Source organism: Strongylocentrotus purpuratus, unplaced genomic scaffold (genome assembly GCF_000002235.5).
Source record: "Strongylocentrotus purpuratus isolate Spur 01 unplaced genomic scaffold, Spur_5.0 spur5_scaffold_15, whole genome shotgun sequence".
NCBI classification, from domain to species: Eukaryota; Metazoa; Echinodermata; class Echinoidea; order Camarodonta; family Strongylocentrotidae; genus Strongylocentrotus; species Strongylocentrotus purpuratus.
Genome location: NW_022145600.1, coordinates 8297081 through 8318569, shown reverse-complemented (window position 1 = coordinate 8318569; position 21489 = coordinate 8297081). Strand labels below are relative to the sequence as shown.

The 21489-nt window shown below is 36.1% G+C and overlaps 1 protein-coding gene across 1 annotated transcript in view; it reads left to right on the top strand.

The window, feature by feature from the left end:
• The window catches only part of LOC763605 (BTB/POZ domain-containing protein KCTD9), a 49157-nt gene that overhangs the window by 3268 nt on the left and 24400 nt on the right, over positions 1–21489 (top strand). The window contains exons 3-9 of the mRNA XM_030985494.1: positions 294–337; positions 8303–8429; positions 9149–9207; positions 13496–13627; positions 15282–15445; positions 16097–16246; positions 18286–18391. Of these exons, the coding sequence (XP_030841354.1) occupies positions 294–337; positions 8303–8429; positions 9149–9207; positions 13496–13627; positions 15282–15445; positions 16097–16246; positions 18286–18391 (782 nt within the window). The remainder of the gene's footprint in view (positions 1–293; positions 338–8302; positions 8430–9148; positions 9208–13495; positions 13628–15281; positions 15446–16096; positions 16247–18285; positions 18392–21489) is intronic.

The window sequence follows — 21489 nt, the reverse complement described above, 5'->3', positions numbered from 1 at the left end:
TTAACAAAAAGAAAAAACCCATAAAATATTTTTTAAATCATATTTTGTAACTACTCTCACAACATTTGAAAGTTATAAAAACGACTGAAAAGCAATGACAACTGTTAAGTGTGTTACAGCATTATTGTGGGAAGAACATGTTAGACCCAGAGAAACACTTTTCATTTAAAATATATGGAGTTAACCTCTTTCAAATATAAATACTTTTAATCATGTACATTAATAAACGTGGTAAAGTTTGTTTTCTATAGTATTATCTAAAATTGTATTTTCTGTGTTTTTCTTTGCTGCAGAGATGATGAAGTATTGTACATATCAGAGAATGAACCCTTTGTAGGTAAGAAACCCCCTCTGCCATTTCTTTATTCTGGAATTACATTGAGAAAGGGGAAGTAGAATTTTTTGTTCAGAAGAACTTTTTTTAAATATAATGCAGGAGGATAATAATAATATAATATGGATATTTAAATAGCGCCAATATCTGGCACGCTCTGACGCTCATGGCGCTATACACATATTACCCTAGTTATAGCCGAGCTGCCAAAGTAACTAGCGCTCAAGCATATCAGGTACCCATTTACACTGGGGTGGAGAGTGGCAAATGTAGATTAACGTCTTGCCAAAGGACATTAGTGCCACGACGGGACTTGAACTCCATACCTTGTGATCTGCAGTCGGGTGACTTATCCACTAGACCACAACACCTCTACATAATACATGTAGGTAGATGCAGGACGATTGCCCAAGTATATTCAAAATTGTGATGTTTGATACAGAATATCATGTCCCAGATCAGGAAGTGAGTAGATGAGGCTTCGCTTAAATTATTAGCAGTAAGGGCAAATGATTTTCACAAAATAAGTGGAGTGAAAAATAAATGATGTACATGTACATCCATGTGATTTGTGGAGTTGAATAAAGACGAAGGACTCTTGACTGTGCTCAAAGACAGACTGATTGGTGACAACCACTGGCTGTCATGAGATCGGAACAAAATGGGGAGTGGGGCGGGGAGGACAGGGGAATTACACAAGGGCTCGGGGCAAACTCGCCCCTGAAATGCCCCAAAGAGCCCCCGAAAGTCATAATAGAGCCCCCAAAAATTTGCATAGAGTTCAATGCAAAACAAATTAAATCGTGTTATTTTCATGCAAGCAAGCTTGAAAAGTAGCTCCCCAAATTTTGTAAATCTTTTTTTCCCTGGGGGGGGGGGGGGGGGCAAATGAAGTCTTTACCATGGAGGTTCTGGTTTGAGCTCCCATTCTCACAAATGGAGAGCGAGTATAAATTGACCGCATTGGGAACTTTGTAACAATGACAAGTTTGACAACCTCCAACTTTCCTTTCAGCTGAATATGATCTAGACAATGCCCGCAAATTAAGCGCACAAGTGTGATGTCAATTTCATGTTGACATACTCTGGTGGCAATTACTCCTTTAAATGAGTTCCTAACTTCAACCCTGGACCAAACACAATGCAGAACCCTTACCCTTAACCCCAACCCCAAACCTACGTTCGTTGTTACCCTAACTCTATACATACCTAAACCTAACCTCAAGCTAAACGTGATAGGGAATCCAACCTTGAAAGCAAACTGCTCTAGAAAAAAGAAGAAAAATCAGAGAAGCATACTAGTGAAAGTAAAAGTTTGAATAAAATTGGATGAAAAATGAAAAGTTATGAATTCTTGAAAGTTGCAATCACTATACATGTAAGTACATGTATGGGCTCTCCAAATTGGCTGAATTAGGTTATGCCTTTGTGATGTAGTGGCAGACAACTTACCCATTCGTTTCAACACACAAAATAAATAAAATTACTTTTCAAAAATGTATGACTTAGAATTGTCTTTTCTTTTTGGAGGACCTGTAATAATGTATTCTCCATAATATATTTTGAGTAATGCTTCAAAGATGAAAGCAATAAGAGAAACACAGAAATTGGGGATATTTTTTAATAGTTTCGCATTGCATAAGCTTAGTGATCTCATATTTCAAACAGTCGTAACTCTCTTATTATTGGTCCTATTTATGTCAATATTTCGCCATTCTTTCTCTTTCTCTGATTTTTCTGCTTTCATTGAAATGAACTTATTACAAGGGTTGGATTGCCCTTTAAAACTTGATTGCAACCATAATGCTGACCTCAAATCTTTGGCAAAACAGCCCGAAACTACATCATATTAAAGGTAATACAAAGTTTTGGGAAATTTTGAAAATTGGGTGGAAAGTGATTCTTTACCATTTTGATATATTTGGATGCCCCTGTGGATGTATTGTAAACACACAAAAATTTAGCCCCTAAAACACTTCTACTTTCGAGAAAAATTTAGTATAAAAATTTACCGGTGCTCCCGGTAAATTTTGAGAAATTTCAAATAGCGCCTACGGCCGTACAATGGTAGCTGCGACTATGATAATCTCAGAATATGTAGTTGTGATATATAATTTCCAAACGGGAATAGCTAATCGGTAGATTTTAGTCAAGAAACATTGTTTCATAGCTTAATTAATATCTTGACCTTGAGAGGGAGCTATACAACATAAAAGAGTTTATTATTTACAATTTCATAACTTTAGACTCGATTTCAACCGCGACAACGATCACTGAATATTGTAGGATCGCATATGCTACCAGTGTGTTCATTTGAACAAAGTTCATGACCCCATACCAAAACTTTGTAATACCTATAAAGGGGACCAACCAATAAAAAATAATTTTCTCAATATATTCGGGATCCAATACTGCTCCATTTGATTCCAAATCTGTGCTTTAGAAATTAATTCTCTATAATAGATATGGCAAGTATTCCAAAAAATATTCTTAAAAAAAAAAGAAGTGACATTTGATAGGCTAATCCATACTGATCCGTGCCAAATTGCAGGATAAATAAAGCAAAAATTGCAAAAGGGTTAACCCCTGTAATTATTTTGTAGATCTTGTCCATTTCTTTTATTCATGAAATGGAAAGATATCTGTGGAAAGATTATCTTCATCAAAAAATCAATTTGCAAATTTTGTCATTAGGCCCATTTACATGTTGACAGACTTTTTTTTTTTTTTTTTTTTTTTTTTTAACTATCAATTTTTTGGACTGCCATTTACACTACTAAACATTCGTGTCAACTCATTTTCTTCATGTATATATATATATATATATTTTGTGTGAGTAAAAAATAAAGTTTAAGCCTAGAAAATTGCTAATTATTTTAAAAATCATCTATGAACAATAGATTATTATACATCTTATGAAAGAGTATTTTATCCCAAATTGTTGGGACCATTTTTGTGTAGCACGTGTTCACGCTTGGATGAACAGGAGGCATTGTTTGCGAGAGTGCAGAAATCGACTTGCGCCAAAGTGATGCCTACATTATATATTATGTGAGATTAGCGGAGTGAGAGAATGAATTGAATGTATCAAATGAAATGCATTGCATATGCTTTTGCAGAAGCAAAGTCACACACACACACACACACACACGCGCGCGTGCACAAATGTTTGTTGATATTTGATATTCGATATTAGTTACGTTTGGCATGACTAATTTTGTTAGGGATGTTATTTGGATCTGCAGAGACCGAATTAATACTCAAATCCCAATTATTTATTCGAACACCACATAAGCAACTTTGGCACAAGTCGATTTTTGCACTCTCGCAAACAATGCCTCCTGTTCATCCAAGCGTGACTTCATACCACACAAAATAATACTAAATGATTCGGGATAAAACGCTCTTTCATAATATGTATAATAATTTACTGTTCATACAGGGGTAGATGATTTTTTTAAATGATTAGCAATTTTCTAGGTGTAAACTTTTTTTGGGGGGAGGGGGCCCAACCCCCCCCCCCCCTCCCTCAAGAAAGAGGTTGAGTAGTGCGCATTTGCAGCTTTTTACTGTTCTGCATGGGAGGAGAGTCACATGATCAGAAACCAAAATCATTCACCTACGTTCTGAGAGCGTGCATTTACACTAGTGGAATTTCTGCTGGTGTTTCAAAAAACCTTACCCCAGGTGGGTTTTTCAACAAAAATTTTTTTTCTTTGTGTTTACCGGGTAGTTGCATGCCTAGCAACTTCTGACAAAACACCGGAATGTTAGAAAAAATCAATGATTTCTGCTTCCAGTGTGAATGCTGCTCTTTTCACTCCATTTGTGTCATCAACATCTCATTGAATATGCTGATAAGACAGGTTTCTTGATCCGCAGAACTTCATTTATAATGCATTTCAAGTTATGTGCGTCATGTTTAGAATTTAGCAATTACTGCCCGGATTTGCTTTCCTGATATTACGTACCAAAAGGAAGATTAGGATGTCACCTTGAGATATGTTACCCTATTTCCATTGATGGCTCCAAGAAAAGTCAACTTACCATCACCAGAACTATTTTGAAACGATCTTTAAAGTTTTCAAGTTTCAAATTTTTATTGTTCCACATTTTACAAAAAATGTAGACATACATATAAAATAAAAAATTATACAATACAATTGTAGTATAAATGGGCACGTCTCAATAATTCTCAATTCATATAATAGATTAAGTAGAATGTGAGGAACCTATTAAAAAGCAGCACTTGGATATTATAGGTTCCTGGAAAAATAAGTAATGTAGATGAAAAAACCGTAGCAGTAGAGAAAGACGTAATTTAGAGGGGAGAATTTAAAACACACAGGAATAAAGAAATTTGTATACAGAATAATGCATTAGCACCAAAACCCAGAGTCACCCGGCTAAAGTATGATTATTCAAGGCAGTCTGCAGAGTCCTAGATGCTAACTCATTTTGAAGGGTGTATTACTTGAGTATACAGTACATGTACAGTGTATATGGTATAGCTTGAATATCCCATTAAAGGTAAAGACCAGTAAGCTCTCATTACCAATCATGTGAAAGAATATGTTTTGACTAATACATGATGATAAAAAATTTGCCGGGAAACCGCCTAATAATTTATATATTTGGAAAATTTGTTTCTCTCATGGTCTGTGAGAGATATAGGGTAGTCCCATATACATCTTTCTGTGTATAGTGCTTGTAACTTTACCAAGACTGGGTCAAATTTCTTATCATTTTGATGATTCCAGAACCATGCAGTACACACCAATATGCTAGATGATCAACCTTTTCGGATCGATTCCACAACATTTCTTTCACAATACAATCACGTGACCAGAACTGGTCTTTACCTTTAAAATTCCAAGCATCAAAGGCAATATAGGGTAGTCCTGAAACAAAAATGGAATGAATGCTTGCAGGAATTTATGCTTTTTCTCCTCATGCATCTTGCATATTGTAAGGGCCCTGAATTAAAAGTTATTGAGCCAAACCACAACATGTGGAATGATTGTTGTGAAAAAGTTAATTCTACAAGAACAAGAGAATTTCAACAGCCAACAGGTTAAATATTATTGCAATCTTCTAGGGAAATGGTTTACATACATGTATACATATAATGGTGTCATACCCCCAAATATGAAGTATCCTTTGAAATGTCTTTACCTTGTTGAAGACTGAAACCAAGAATATTTATACAATATTGAGTTGTGTTGAGTGGGATACAAGGGTATGTCCCACAAGCTGATGAGCTTATTTCAAAAGTTTTTATCTTGATTTTTTTTCTTCTTTTTTCTGAATGTTTCTTGCCATCTTCCCTCATCTGTAATAATGAAGACCCCCTTTGTCTGTTTCTTCCCCCTTCATCTCTCTCTCTCTCTCTCTCTGTCTCTCTCTCTTTTGTCCCCCTTCTCTCTCTCTCTCTCTCTCTCTCTCTTTATTTCTTTCTCTTTCTCTCTTTCCCCATCACTCTAAATCTCCCTCTCCTACACCTCTCCCTTTCTCTTTCTTATGCGATATTTTGTGTTATTTGAATTTAAATTGCAATTGTATTGTATCTTTGGAACATGGATTGCAATTCAGTCGTTGGCTGCGATGATCTTTTTAATAAACCATTTCTAAACCTTTTCTAAGTCGGCAAGATGAGTGCAATATTCTCATGGTAAGTGCTATATACTGTAACGATCCGCTCCACGGTCGTGACGTAACAAAGAGGCCTAACTTAAATGATTGTTGTTTTCAAGCGCGTCATCATACACCGACGCACAATGTTTACGTTAATAATTTGCATACGAGTGATTGACATTCGGATATTTTATTGAGATGCTTAAAGATGTAAAAATTGTTTATCAATATATCACATGAATTTGGATGGAAAGTTGTTTAGACAATGTGACTTGTTAATATTTACTGCAAATGATATGTCATTCAGAGTGTTATATTTAATTAATGGTAAAATAAGAGATTTACTTAGATATTTTGCTCTGAACTAGCACAGTCTTCATGTTAAGTCCATTTTCGCTGCGCGCGTACTTTCCAAGATCGCTTAGCGCATCGATTTCCCCCACGTCCGCATTATGCCTTTATAACCTGTAACATTTCTAAAACGCGAGAGTTGGAATTGGACGCTCATCGGAATCAGAACTATTAGTCTCTCCCTGGAAATCCCCCCCCCCCCCCACCTAAGGACTTGTCTTGGAATTGGGCGCTCGTCGGAACTGGTACCACACATAAGATCTCTCTCCCTTCCTGGAATATAAAGGTACACAAGGAAGTCTACGCTGGAATTAAGATGCTGGAATTAATGAACCACTATTATTAAGATGCAGGAATATTCTAAGTCCACCTCTCCCCCTATGATGCTATGGAATTAAACTAAGACGGAAAACTCCCAAGTCCCATAAATCCCAATGAATCATTGCCCTTCACTTTTTACATGTATTCGTATATAATAACGACAATCGTATAAATTTATTAAGTATAACTATGAGCACAAGGTATTTGTGACAGTGGTGATATAAAGATGTAAATATTTGAAGTACATGCATTAATAAAAGTTGACCATTTTCTTTTGTCTTGAAACTGAAATTATGAGTCTATAAACACTTGTCTTTCTTCTTGACTGGTACTCCTTCATAGTCGTATATTTCGACGAAACGAACGTAAATAAGTATTGTAGCTTCCCCCGTCTTTCCTCAAATAAAAGATAAGATCTAATTACTCTAACCGCTTGGACATACATTATAAATAATGTCGGCTGACGAATATCCTGACAGATATAAAGAATCAGTTTCCCCAGCTGGGAATGAGAATAATCCCGACGTAGAGGTCGAGGTTGGAGACGGAGGCGGGGGCGGCCGCCACAATACCCTTGTGTCCCACAAAAAAAGCTAATATCTATTATCATTACATCCTTAAGTTTTTGTTTTAACCTGCACATTAAACACAAAGAGAAATAGATCTTTTACGTCCGTACCCAAGTCTTTTGCAAAGACTGTGCGCATACTGTACATGTACATCAATCGTCTTAGTCTGTGCATATTTTCACCTTCATACACGTTTGCGCACCTCAAACCTCGAGATATTGAAAATTTACCTCACGGTCATTCAGGTACTTTTGCTTTAAAGGCATCGTTTAACAATGTTAAATCTGAGATGCACGACCCTACCTGTTAGTGCGGTATGGTATGTAAACCCGTAGGATTTTTTTGCCAAAATTGCTGTTTTGGCTTCAAAAGGGTTCCAATTGGCCCAAAATGAAGCGGTTCAAATTTTCAGACCCCTCCTTCATTTCCTGGGGGGTCCATATTGGGCACCAAAATGGCTTATATAAAGCGCAATAGGGAAATTTGGTGTCTTCTGGAAAATTGAACCCCATCAATTTCTGATAGCTTGGACCCCAATGAATCCAAAAATGCAAAAATGCCAACAAAAAAAAAAAAAATTGGCACAAAAGTCCTACAGGAGCTGTTTCAGTGACATACCATACCACACTATGTTATCAGTGTCTGTGATATAGTGTAATATTGAAGCCCTAAAACAATCGCGCTTCAACATAATCAAGAAGTGCCTCAAAAAAGTAAAAATCTTTGAGTGACTGGTTTTACCATACTCATTTTGCCCAATAGACTATAGTGTTATGAAAACCGTTTAATAGGAAAACAACAAATTTGGTTTCGATTTCCAATCATAAATATCTTGATAATCAGACAGGCGATCGGCTTGTAAAAGTCATGGGGTTCCTGACTGCCCTAAAGGTTTATAATTATCATTGCAGCATGAGCTAAATTTCAGAATCTGAGACAAAGTTACCGGATCCCTTTAAGTGCAAGTTATGCCGATCTTCCTGGTTTAGCTCAAAACCCTTCATACAAACAAAATAACAAGTAATTAACAAGCACATACCGGTATAGATCAGAGCGATACTGAACATCACCTTCTTTTCCCTTCTTTTCACAGATCCCAAATTTAGTAGATCAGGACAGAGTACAGTCATGATGTGCAGTCATGAGAAAGCAAATGGTGTGCAGCTGCAGAATGACTGGATCACATTAAATGTTGGTGGTAGACACTTCATGACAAATAGGTAAGAAATAATGAAGATGTATAGGTGCTATTAAGAATGAAGATGATACTGACAATACTTTAAATTTATTTTGCTAAAGTCATCATCAATTGATTCTGTGTTTGATATACAAGTAGTAATGGAGGTAGTGGACGGGAAAAAAGGATGGGAAGGAGAAGGGGGTTACTGTTAGGGATAGGGGAGAGTTGAATATGAAGAATAGGAGGAGCAGGAGGGGTATTTGGAGGAAAGAGCAGGGAAATAAAGAAGAAGAAGAAGGAGGAGGAGGAGGAGGAGGAGGAGGAGGAGGAGGAGGAGGAGGAGGAGGAGGAGGAGGAGGAGGAGGAGGAGGAGGAGGAGGAGGAGGAGGAGGAGGAGGAGGAGGAGGAGGAGGAGGAGGAGGAGGAGGAGGAGGAGGAGGAGGAGGAGGAGGAGGAGGAGGAGGAGGAGGAGGAGGAGGAGGAGGAGGAGGAGGAGGAGGAAAAGAAATAGAAAGAGGACAAAAGAAGGAAATGGAAGGATGTACCTATATAGGTATTTTCAGTGTACAGGGAGGATAAAATGAAATAGAATAGAATCATGGAGCAAAAATATATAGTTAAATAACTGGGGAAATAAATTGGTGGAAAAAATATTCTTAGAATCTGTGCTATTTTCCTCTTCAACCTGTATATATTACTGTTTACATTACAAGCTTTTATACTCTATATTTTCGTTTCAATCCCAATTTTCTTTTTCAGGAGGACGTTGGTCGGAAGAGATTCAGAAAGTATGCTGGCAAGAATGTTTGCTGATGATGGTGAGAAAAAAGTTATTTTTATCATCATGTATTAGTCAAAACATATTCTTTCACATGATTGGTAACACCAGCTTCCATTTCATTTTTTGAAAGGGGGGCGTTTCCAAAACTGGTCTACACATTTAAAGCCTGGCTGCACTAGTTTGGCCTGGAGGCATTATTAGACCTCCCTGCCTGGTCACTGACAGGTGGTTATCTCATCAAATCTGCTCTCAATTAACATTAGAAAAAGGGGACCATGGGGGATCAATGGGTACCGCTTAGGCATTGTTTACTATGTATAGAGGGCCCAAGTAGCTACAAGTAGTGCAGTACCGCTTTAAAGGCAATATCCTGAACTATGAAGCCTGGAGGTCACCCTGCATCATTTAGGTCGATTTACTTGAACAGTGTATTGTACATATCACATCAAAATTATCAACGTACCGTACATAAAAGGATAACTTCCCACAGTTACTAGTGTTGAATTATATTTACATTAATTACCATCATCATCACAATATATACAGAGATAAAAGATGGAATATCATAACAGATTACAATATCAAAATGACACATAAATTGACATAATAACATTCAGAATTTAAATAAAATATGAAAGTATAAACTATAGTACAAACAAAAAATGGTTCATCCGTAAAAGTCAATAAGGCCTGACAATTGAATGCACCAGGTACACAAGTAGTAATAACATAGGATGTCAAAAAAAAAAAAAAAAAATCAACAAAAAACAAAATTTGTTGTGATTTAGTAACCATGAAGAATAATCTGATTTTGGGGGAGACAGAAAACAAACATAAATTGTTGGGGAAAATGTAATTATTATTATCATGGTTATGTATAGTAATGTAAATTTGGGGCTGGTTTTCATTAAAGGGGAAGTCCACCCTGAAATTAAGTTAGTTTTAATAGGAGTAGAAAAATGAGAGAAACAAGTCAGTGAAAGTTTGAGCAAATTACGATTAAAAAAAAGGAAGTTAGGATTTTTGAAGTTGTGATCAATCAAACACAAATTGGCAACTCTATGACGTATCATGCGAGCTCAACTTCCATTTGCTCAGTACTAAAAAAATCTAAAATTTTCATTTTCCCTCAAGAAAAATTTCAACCATACATTTGTACATGCTCCCTAAATATAATAATTGCAAATATGTTTCTATACTCCCCCTGCAAGGAACAAATATATTTTCCGTCATCAATAACGAAGAAAACATGATTTTATGGAATATTATGCACAAAGCAAATGAAGGAGAGCTCGTATAATAAGTCACAGAGTTGCCAATTTGTATTTGATTGATCACAACTTCGATAATTCATAACTTTCTTATTTTCATTCAGAATTTGCTCAAACTTTCATTCAACTGATTTTCTTATTATTCTGCCTCTATCAAAACAAACTTATTTTGGGGGTGGACTTTCCCTTTAACTTGCTCTAGATAAAGAAGCTAGTTAGCAGCACATTAAAATGATGTGATGTAATGGACATAAATTTCCTTCTCTTCAAATATCAAATAGACGTTTGCATTTGTTACATATTGATCATAATGATGTTTTTTTGTTAAGGTACCAGCTCTCGATCGTGCAAGCCCTCTGTTGGTGAATTAAGAACAGGTCTTGACTGCAATCTCACTCCCTACCAGCATTTTGTTTGAAACTACACTGTACATGAAAACACATATGCGGTTCAATGTTAAATATCAAAATAAGAAGCAATAGTAGTCGCCGCCATCATTATATCGAAGTGAACCGGCGCTATATAAATTGATGTTATTATTATTATTTATTAGCAAAAGCTGAAGGTTATCACTTGCAGTAGCCGCCATCATTTTATCAAAGTGAACATACGCTATATAAATTGATGTTATTATTATTATTTATTAGCAAAAGCTGAAGGTTATCACTTGTAGTAGCCGCCATCATTTTATCAAAGTGAACATACGCTATATAAATTGATGTTATTATTATTATTTATTAGCAAAAGCTGAAGGTTATCACTTGTAGTAGCCGCCATCATTTTATCAAAGTGAACATGAGCTATATTAATTGATTTTTGTATTATTATGTATTAGCAAAGGCTGAAGGTTAAAGGTAAAGACCAGTATTGGAAACGCCCCAATTTCAAAAAATGAAATGGAAGCTCTCATTACCAATCATGTGAAAGAATATGTTTTGACTAATACATGATGATAAAAAATTTGCCGGGAAACCGCCTACTAATTCATATATTTGGTAAATTTGTTTCTCTCATGGTCTGTGAGAGATATAGGGTAGTCCCATATACATCTTTCTGTGTATAGTGCTTGTAACTTTACGAAGAATGGGCCAAATTTCTTATCATTTTGATGATTCCAGAACCTTGCAGATGCTAGATGCTAGATGCTAGATGATCAACCTTTTCTGATCGATTCCACAACGTTTCTTTCACAATGCAATCGCATGACCATAACTGGTCTTTACCTTTAAAAATAATAGTAGTCGCCATCATTATATCAAAGTGAACCTGCGCTATATAAATTGATGTTATTATTATTATTTATTAGCAAAAGCTGAAGGTTATGATTTGTGATAAATTAGCAAAATACTTTGAAGGATTGATGATTGTTTTACAAGGTTTGTCAACAACCATGACTTTATTTTGTTGGCTCAATTGTGATCGCAATACATTTTTATGGTGGTTTTCTACAGATAGAGGGAATAACAGTCTTTACAGAATGAGAATAAAATCGTTAAGCAGCTCAAGGAGCAGACCAAAGTGTTGACAAAAGTCAGACAGGATTCGAATCACCTTGTTTACTAGATTAAATTTGATTAATGTGATTTATGAGTTGGCTGGAGTTGATCCGTAAACTGCCAGAGAATAATGCAGTAACACCTGGGCCTTGTTTCATAAAACTTGAAATCAATAACAAGTTACAAGCTACTGTTATAAGCTATTGAAATCATGGCATCTGATTGGCTGAGAGCAAATTTGTCATAGAATTTGGCAGATGTTATAGATAACCAGCTTTATGAAACGGGCCCCTGGTGCTGTTAGAAATGTATAGTTGCTTTTTTTTTTAATCGATTAGTGTTATTCAAAGATTAGTGTTATTCAACATCATCTGAGTTGATTAGATTATTCAGGATTCTCCTTACAGGGACTGCTGGTGTGACCAGCTGTCAACAATCATTTATCAATACCTGAACCAGCTTTTGTTCACAATTGCACAAAATATACAAAAGGAGAAAAGATAGAGGACTTTGCCCTTGTTTTTTACTTCTGGATATATATGTATATAATGGTTTATTTATTCAAAAATCACATTGCAGCCCAAAGGCTGAATTGCACGATTTTTTTTACAAATCTTTGACATAAAAACAGATTATAATGAACATTGTAAAAAGCATTACACAAAATAATAACTGCATACAAAATTAGTAACGCAATAATATTCAACTAATATTCTTTTACATTTTAAACGGAAATAGCTAGGATTATCAGATGGTATAAAGGCACATAGATTAATAGATGATCAGATTGAGAGAGGGAGAGAGAAAATCAAGAAGGGAGAGAAAAAAGGTGGGAGTCAGAGAGGAAGAACTAGTGTTGGAGGAAAAAATACCATAAGGTAAAAACTAAGAATCAGGAGTAACGAAAGCCAGAAATAAGGCTCTAGGTATGTGTTTTTGAATGCTTCATCGTCAGATGAGAGAGCAAACCAGGTACAAGGAATACATGATATATTGATATGTGAATATTGTTAAATTAAAATACAATTCATCATTTAAAAAGGTTGTATGCTTGAAATAATACTTAAAAGTGAAATTAGATAAATGTGCTCAAAGATTGACCACTAAAAAGTTTGTTCAGATAAGTTTTTACTATGTGTGTAATCGAATGGCAACTGCATGAATTTCATTTTTAGATTTTTTAGAATTTGGCATTCATAGATGACCAGTTGGGAACAAAAGCCCATTTACAAAAATTACACTCTCTTATGGTGAAGAAAGAGGAGTGCTCTGCATAACAATACCAGCACTTACCAGTTCAGTTTTTGCAAATTTTCACTTTTTATCGTGCCCCTAATTCTGATGTACCGCTCACTTTATGGCTGCAAAATAAAAAAAAAATATATTATCATTTTAAATAGGAATAAACACTGCTTCTAATGATAATAATCAAAGCGAAGATTATGCTATGTTACTAAAGAGATCTACAATCGATCCAACTTAAGTTTCCAAACTCTTTTTGAGGGGTTTATTTAACAATATGGTCATAATCGTCGTTTCTAATTTTTAACCTCCTCAGATTTACCATGGAGCAGTTCAGTTGATCACACCGGTGCCTATCTCATAGACAGAAGTCCAGTCTATTTTGAACCGCTCCTCAATTATTTACGACATGGTCAGCTGATCATGGATGATGGTCTTAATCCTTCCGGTATGTAACCCTTCGGCCCCTTTCAGACCCCCCCCCCCCCCCTCAAACAAAAAAAGGAGACTTCCAGACTAACACTTCAAGAAAAAGACACATTCAGAATATTACAAATTCAGAATAAAAAACCTCCAGAATAGTAAGCTGTAATGTTTATGATAAAAATAAACCAATAAGGAAAATAAATCTTGTTGACACCTTACTACCTAAATTCTGACCACTCCAGCATAATAAAATATAGATGAGAAATCACCCCACATTTGTAGCCAGGATTATAAATTATTTCAACTTCTATGTCAACTGTTAAATAGTCCTTGAATATAATGAGCAATTTTGATTGAACTTAATTGGTAACAGTATTTATTAAGATTCATTTGGCAGCAGGAGCACTGAAATACCTGGAATGCACAAATTAAAATCATACAAATAAAAGACAATGATGAAAAATATTATAACTCACATTTATATTTACAAAAACAATTTTGATAAAAATTTTCAATGTCTACCTTTAAGACAATGACCAATATTTTTTTGAATGATACCTGGTATGCTTTGATTAATGTTGACAAGCCGTACTTCAGGTGAACACCTGAAACAACATTAAAGGGATCGTTTACCAATGTTAAATCTGAGATGCGTGGTCCTCATGTTATCAGTGTCTGTGATAGGGTGTAATATTGAAGCCCTTAAAAAAAAATTGCGCTTCAAAATGACCAGGAAGTGCCTCAAAAAAGTACAAATCTTTGAGTGACCGATTTTACCATGCTCATTTTTCCCAATAGACTTTAGTATTATGAAAACTGTTAGGAAAACGCAGAATTTGATTTCGATTTCAAATCATAAATATCTTGATTATCAGACAGGCGATCGTCTTGTAAAGGTCATGGGATTCCTGAATGGCCTAAAGGTTTATAATTATCATTGCAGCATGAACTAAATCCAGGATTTTGTTTCAGAATCTGAGACAAAGTTACCCAATCCCTTTAAGACAATGACCAAAATTGACAAAGAATATTGAATGATACCTCTTATGCTTTGATTAATGGTTACAAGCCGCACTTCAGATGTACACCTGAAACAACATTAATACTCTTTTCACACTGGTTTTGCTTAACCCCGTACTTTGCTTAGCCCCGTACTATCCTTAACCCCGGACTATTTTTTTTGGCTTTTCACACTCGCTGTTTTTAGTCCCGTACTAGCGCCTATTCTGGAATAAGAAAACTCCAGCTGTTCTCACTGCATTTCGTTAACCCCGGATATCGTGAATGTTATTATTGGACATACTTCGCATCTGGCCAGCTGCGATACGCTCCATTGCGTAGTACCGGACTATTTTTCGTTTCTGTTCTCATTCATTTGCTTAGCACCGCAATTGCGGGGTTAGCAGGAGTTAGCACCACAATTGCGGAGTTAGCCCTGCTATTTTGCAGGGTTAGTTAACCCCGTACTATAGGTGGGGTTAGCCAACTTTAGCCCACTTTGGTAAAAACCAGTCTGAACAGAAAGTGGAATAGGCTTAACCCCGTACTATAGGTGGGGCTAAGACCCCCCCTTAACCCCACCTATAGTACGGGGTTAAGCAAAATATTGCCAGTGTGAAAACAGTATCAGATGTCACTGCAGTAACCTCCTCCATCTGTTTCCTTTCCGTTGCCAGGTGTACTTGAAGAGGCAAAGTTCTTTGGTATACAGTCTTTGATCAAGCCTTTAGAGGAAATGATACAGAACCGGGAGCCTCCGGGGGACCACACTCCTATGAAACGCTGGGAGTTTATCAGAATGCTGCAGTGTGCTCCGTCCAAGTACGACCTCCGATGCCAGGTAAGAGTGTATTGAAGAAAAAATGGTTCCAATAGTAATGATGATGATAATAGTAATGATGATGATGATGATAATAATAATAATAATAATGATAAGAATAATAATAATAATAATAATCGAATCCAGTTGAATGTAGGGTGGAGGGGTTTACATTTTTCTTGATTCTTTGATTTACCTCCATACTTTCAAGTTTTCAATTATATATGCATACGTGCCAACCCTTATGAATAATCCATATTATTCTGTTTTTCTGGATTTCTAGGACCTGAAAATCCGGAATATTCTGATATTTCAAAATTCTGATTTCTGGTTGCATGATCAAGTAGCGAATTTGTATTCGCTTTTTGGTACAGATGTACTGCGTATTGTCAGTTACACTGCCGCTGCAAGTGCGATTTCTTATTTTGATGCTAAAAATCCGTAATTCTTATTTTCAAAGGTTCGCAGGTATGTATATATTTTGTTTGTTATGTATTTCAGTTGTCACCTTTTTTGTAAATCAATTATAATATATAGTATTATTATTGATTTAATCTTTTGTTTTGATTTTCAATAAATTCAGAAACATCTGCTTTAAAAAAATATATATATCTATCAATTGCTTTTAATCCTAATATTTCACACAGGTCTGTTTTTGTTTTCTTATTACAGGGTATGAACTTTGAAGGTGCAGACCTATCTAAGCTAGACCTGAAGTACATCAATTTCACCATGAGCAACCTGTCTTCCGCTAACCTGTCTGGGGCTAACCTGTCCTACTGCACCCTAGAGAGGGCCAATCTGTCCGGAGCCAAGCTTGACGTAAGTACAGGAGGGCGCTTCACAATAATATCGTCATCAGTGACAAATGACAGTTTTTGTTATAAGCTACTGAAATCCTTGCTTCTGATTGGTTATCAGCAGATTTGTCATTGAAAAAGGCTTTGTGAAACAGGCCCCAGGTTTCAGTTGTGCCATAATGAAGGCATGATGGCTTAGAGGTAGAGCAGTGGTCTTGTACCTGGGTAGTCCCTGGTGCACTTGTGCTTTTCTGTAAGGCATTAAAGCCCCACTGCACTACCTATAGCTACTTGCGCCCTCTATACAGCCAACAATGTCTAAGCGGTGCCTGTTGATCCCCCATGATGCCCATTTTTATGTTAATTGAGAGCTGATTTGATGAGATAGTCACCTGCCAGTGACCTTGAAGGGAGGTCTAATCCCTCCAGGCCAAATTAATGCAGATGGGCTTTAAAGACTCTGTTGGGAGTGAAACATGAAATAGATTAACTATATATCAACAGAAAGCATGTAAGCCATTACAATAACTGAAATCATAAGCCATTTTTGTGTCTTTCAGAGGAGTAACAGCCCTCTGAGAACTCAAAATCTAAACCTTTGAATATGGGAAATTGTCAACCTAAAACCTAGCTATCCACTTGACGATATCATCTCATGTGGAGTACTATCGCAGCCATCGGGGGATGGAAGAACTTAATATAATTAAATTTAATTTAGGAACTGTACATTAATCTTGATCTGAGGAGACACGATCGAACGATGTGGAGTACACATGTTCACAATTCTATGTTCATTCAGCTTTCCATTGATATAAAGTTAAACTTAAATAGGATAGGGTCTTTAATCATCATTTCCACATTCCTTAGATGGGACTTTAACCCACATATCCCCATGTTTGCTTACCTATGCAGGTGAAATAAATCATCTAGTCACCAGATCAAGAATAAATTAAAGAAATAAATGGATTAAGTCATTTAAAGGAGGTCAATATTTTTCATTTCCATTTTTTTATTAGCCAAATGTGTTGAAGCCGATAGTCCAAAGAAAAGTCTGAATTATTTTTGCATTCATTCTGTATTTCCCCCATGAACATTTGATAAAATGTATTGCCTGTGTGTTTTGTTGCTAGAGGCTAATTTGAGAAGATTAAAAATGCTTCTTGCTATTATACAATACCAGTTAGAATATGAACAACTGTAAGAGGGCAAAGTCAGAGGTCCAGTTTGTCTAACAACTCATTTATGCAAGATTTAATGAGTTTACTTCTGTAAGTCATGTATTCAAACCTCTTAAAGGGATCGTTTAACAATGTTAAATATGAGATACATGGCCCTACATGTTATCAGTGTCTGTGATATGGTGTAATATTGAAGCCCTAAAAAAATTGCGCTTCAAAATGATCAAGAAGTGCGTCAAAAAAGTAAAAATCTTTGAGTGACCGGTTTTACCATACTCGTTTTCCCCAATAGACTGTAGTGTTATGAAAACCGTCAGGCGAATGGTTTTCAAAATTTGTAATTCCACTCATTAATATCTTGATAATCAGACAGGCGATCGGCTTGTAAAATTCATGGGGTTCCTGACTGACCTAAGGTTACTAATTATCATTGCATCATGAGCTTAATCCAGAATTTTGTTTCAGAATTTGAGACAAAGTTACCGGATCCCTTTAAAGCTAATCTTGAGCTCTGATATGGGAATCGTTTGTCGAGAGAACGTGGCTATAATTCATTTTGGATTGTTTACCCTACAGTAGATTGGTAGTTTGAACCAGTGGAATGAACACAAACTCACAAAAACTTGCTGGAAATTATCTTCAATAAAAACCACAACTCTCATTTGCACATATTTGTTACTGTTGTGTGCAGACTTGTACACCTATTAATGGTATTTCCACCAAGTCTGATGTCATCAAATTATGGCCTTTTACACATGGAACCTAACAACCCTTGATCTCCCTTTAAAACTTATGCAAGATTTAAAATGTCTGTCTATATGTTAATCAGCATTCAAATCTGTCATGTATTCACAGCTGTCATACTTGTGTTTTGTGTTGCTAGGGAGCTAACTTGAGAGGGGTGAAGATGGTTCTTGCAAACCTGGAAAATGCTTCGCTCAGAGGATGCAACTTTGAAGATCCAGCGGGCACAAAGGCTAATATGGAAGGTAAGAGTTGTGGTGTGATGCTGATGGATGACTGAATTGAAAGAAAGAGAGAAGAAAAGGCAGAATGATGGACTAATGATGGAAGGTGATGAGAGAGAGAAAGAGACAGGAATAGAGAACAGAAAAAGGAAGAGAAAGGAAAAGAGAGAGAGAGAGAGAGATAAAATGAGGAATATGTCGAAGAGGGAGAGAGAGAGAGAGAGAGAGAAAGAGAGAGGGGGAACGAGAGAGAGAGGTGAGAGCTAGAGAGAGGGAGAGAGATAGAGAGAAGGAAATGGAAAAGAAGAAGATGTAGAAGAAGAAGAAGAAGAAGAAGAAGAAGAAGAAGAAGAAGAAGGAGAAGGAGAAGGAGGAGAAGGAGAAGGAGAAGGGGAAGGGGATGGAGAAGGAGGAGGAAGAGAAGAAGACACTATTATTGTAAGCGCTGTGATATAGTGTACTATGAATAGCGTAGCTAAATGCCTAATAATGATAAGAGGAGACAGAAATAAATAAAGAGGAAGAGACATTTTTTCTGAATATAATTGCAAATTGGTATAAATATAAGGGATCAGTTAACAGCAGATGTAATAACGATGGATAAAAGCGATTCAAAGAAACCACAGAATACTTTACAAATTATCTTTGAATCCCCCGTGTATGAAACATTATGTTTTGAACTGCAAATCCCTCATTACATGGACCAAATCTCTTTCCCTGCTTTTCAAGCTTCTCGGGACAAAAATATCTGAAAAAAACATTTGCGCGTTAGGATTTGGTCATCATAGTGGGATAATGAATGTGGGAAAGCTCCATTGTATAAATTAGTGAAAAGGGGGATGAACAGAAGGAGAAAGACATAGGAGAGCAAGGGTGAATGACAGGCTGAGAGAGAGAGAGAGAGAGAGAGAGAGAGAGAGAGAGAGAGAGAGAAAGAAAGAAAAAGAGAAGGAGAAAGAGAGAGAGGAAGAAAGTGAATGGAATGAGAAAAGGGCAGAAATAGATAATAAAGTATTAAGGAGATACTTAGAGGGGATTAAGGGAGTGGAGAATGCCTGAATCCGATGACAGGGGTAATAATATATATATCTGTAAAGCGCTTTGTGAGGGCCTTCAGTTTTGAAAAGCGCTGTATAAGAACTAGCTATTATTATTATTCAGGAAGAAGGACAGAGACGGAGAAAGAACAGGAGAGAGAGAAAGGAAGAGAGAGGAAAAGAGATAGAGAAACAAAGAAAGTGAGAGAAAGAGAAGGAGCAGGAAACTAGAAATAGAACTCCGACTAGAACTATTCAAACTAGTGAGAAGAGCAAGAATTAGAACCAGAACTAGAAATAAAAATAAAAGGAGAAAGGGAATGGAATGAGAGAAACAAAGAGAAATAAAAAGTGATTGTGAAAGTGGAAAAGAGAGATGAAAGAAAGAGATCTACATGTACCTATTGAAAATGGAGCTATTATATACCAGTATAAAGTATGTGTATCAATCAAACAGCTATATTCATCTCCTTTATCAGAAAACAAATATAATGGATTTTGGGGGGAAATACACCTGACAGCTCCACAATTTTGTTTAAAAGATAATAATGACCTTAGCAAATGATATCCCCGACCCCCAGAAAAAACAGGAACAAAAATTTAAAAAAAGAAAAAAAGAAATAGGATTCCCTTGTCTTTTGAAGCAAGTGTGGCCTTCAACACCAAAATATATCCTGGACCAGTGAGAGTGAATTTATATTTTAAAAACATCCTGCATATTGTATTATCCTGCTGTATCCTTTATAGAATTTTGTTATGCTGCAAATTTCTTCTGAGCATCCTTAAATTGTTGCTGGTACTTGCAAGTATTTTCATATAATTACATCAGCGATATCCTTAAGATGGTTCCAAGAATATTGGTATGCCTCCATCCTTAAAAAGAAAATATAAAGATACATACCGGGTAGTCAGTTTGTCAAAATGTTTCTGAATATATGTCAAAATTGACATACCGGGTATCACCATCCCGGTAGTGTACCGGTAAATAAAAATAGAAATACACTAGATGATCTACATGAACATAACAAGAGTATATTTTATTTTTTAATTGTAAACAGGATGACTGGAAATAGTAAAGAATGTGATGAAGTCTTATTTAGATGCTAATTTTGACATGAATTAAAAAATATATACATATATTCATGTAATGCATTTGCAATCTCTACTTCAACTCTTTAAAATGTTGATATCTAAAGAAACAAGTTGCTCACAAAACTTCAAGCCCTTCCGCCCACCATTTGCATGGGAGCTCTGTAAACAAAGTTTCAGATTACAAGCAAAGTTAATGACTGCCTTCAAGGCATGATCTCTGTTCAGGAAAACATGAGGCGGGTCATAGAAATACGGTCAAGATTGTAGGTACAGTGTAGTTCATTCTTTCTGTGTTACATGTGTACATGCATTTCCAATGTACATAAATTCCTGTTCACCACAGAGAAACGTTAAAAAATATGTTATTTTCTGAGGATGAAATTGTACATGCATATATAGTTTTATGAGATTGTATACAAGTAGTTCATTCTTTCTGTGTTACATCTGTTTGGAACTCCCTTCCAATACACATAAAATCCCGGAGCTGTATTCTGACATTCATTTTATGTCGTCTGAAATCTGAACTTTTATCTCAGAGAGATAGGGTACCCTTTGATAAAATCTTTCTTAAATTGGTAATCTGAGAATCATTTAAGTGAGATTATATCTTGTTATTAGACACACCCATTTGTGATAACCAAATAATAGATGTTATTAAATGCCACCCTCTTCATGGTCAGCCAATAGAATCACATTCTGCCAGTCTCTCAGGCAAGAGAACGTGAATGTGTAATTTTTACCAAAAATACAATTATTATTATTATTATTAAGCATTTGGCATCACCTGTGCCTGGGAGGCCAAAATCAAAATGAATCACTGTAACCCTCGGGTCTCTCCTCGCGGTATAACTAATTGGGGATGTGCAGGTGGACCACTACACTGGGTTTTCCCCCTACTCTTATACAAGTAGTGCCGTGGGTTCTTAAAGTGCAAGGGTGATGACTCTCCTGTACACAGGACCTCTATTTAACGTCCTATCCGAGGGACAG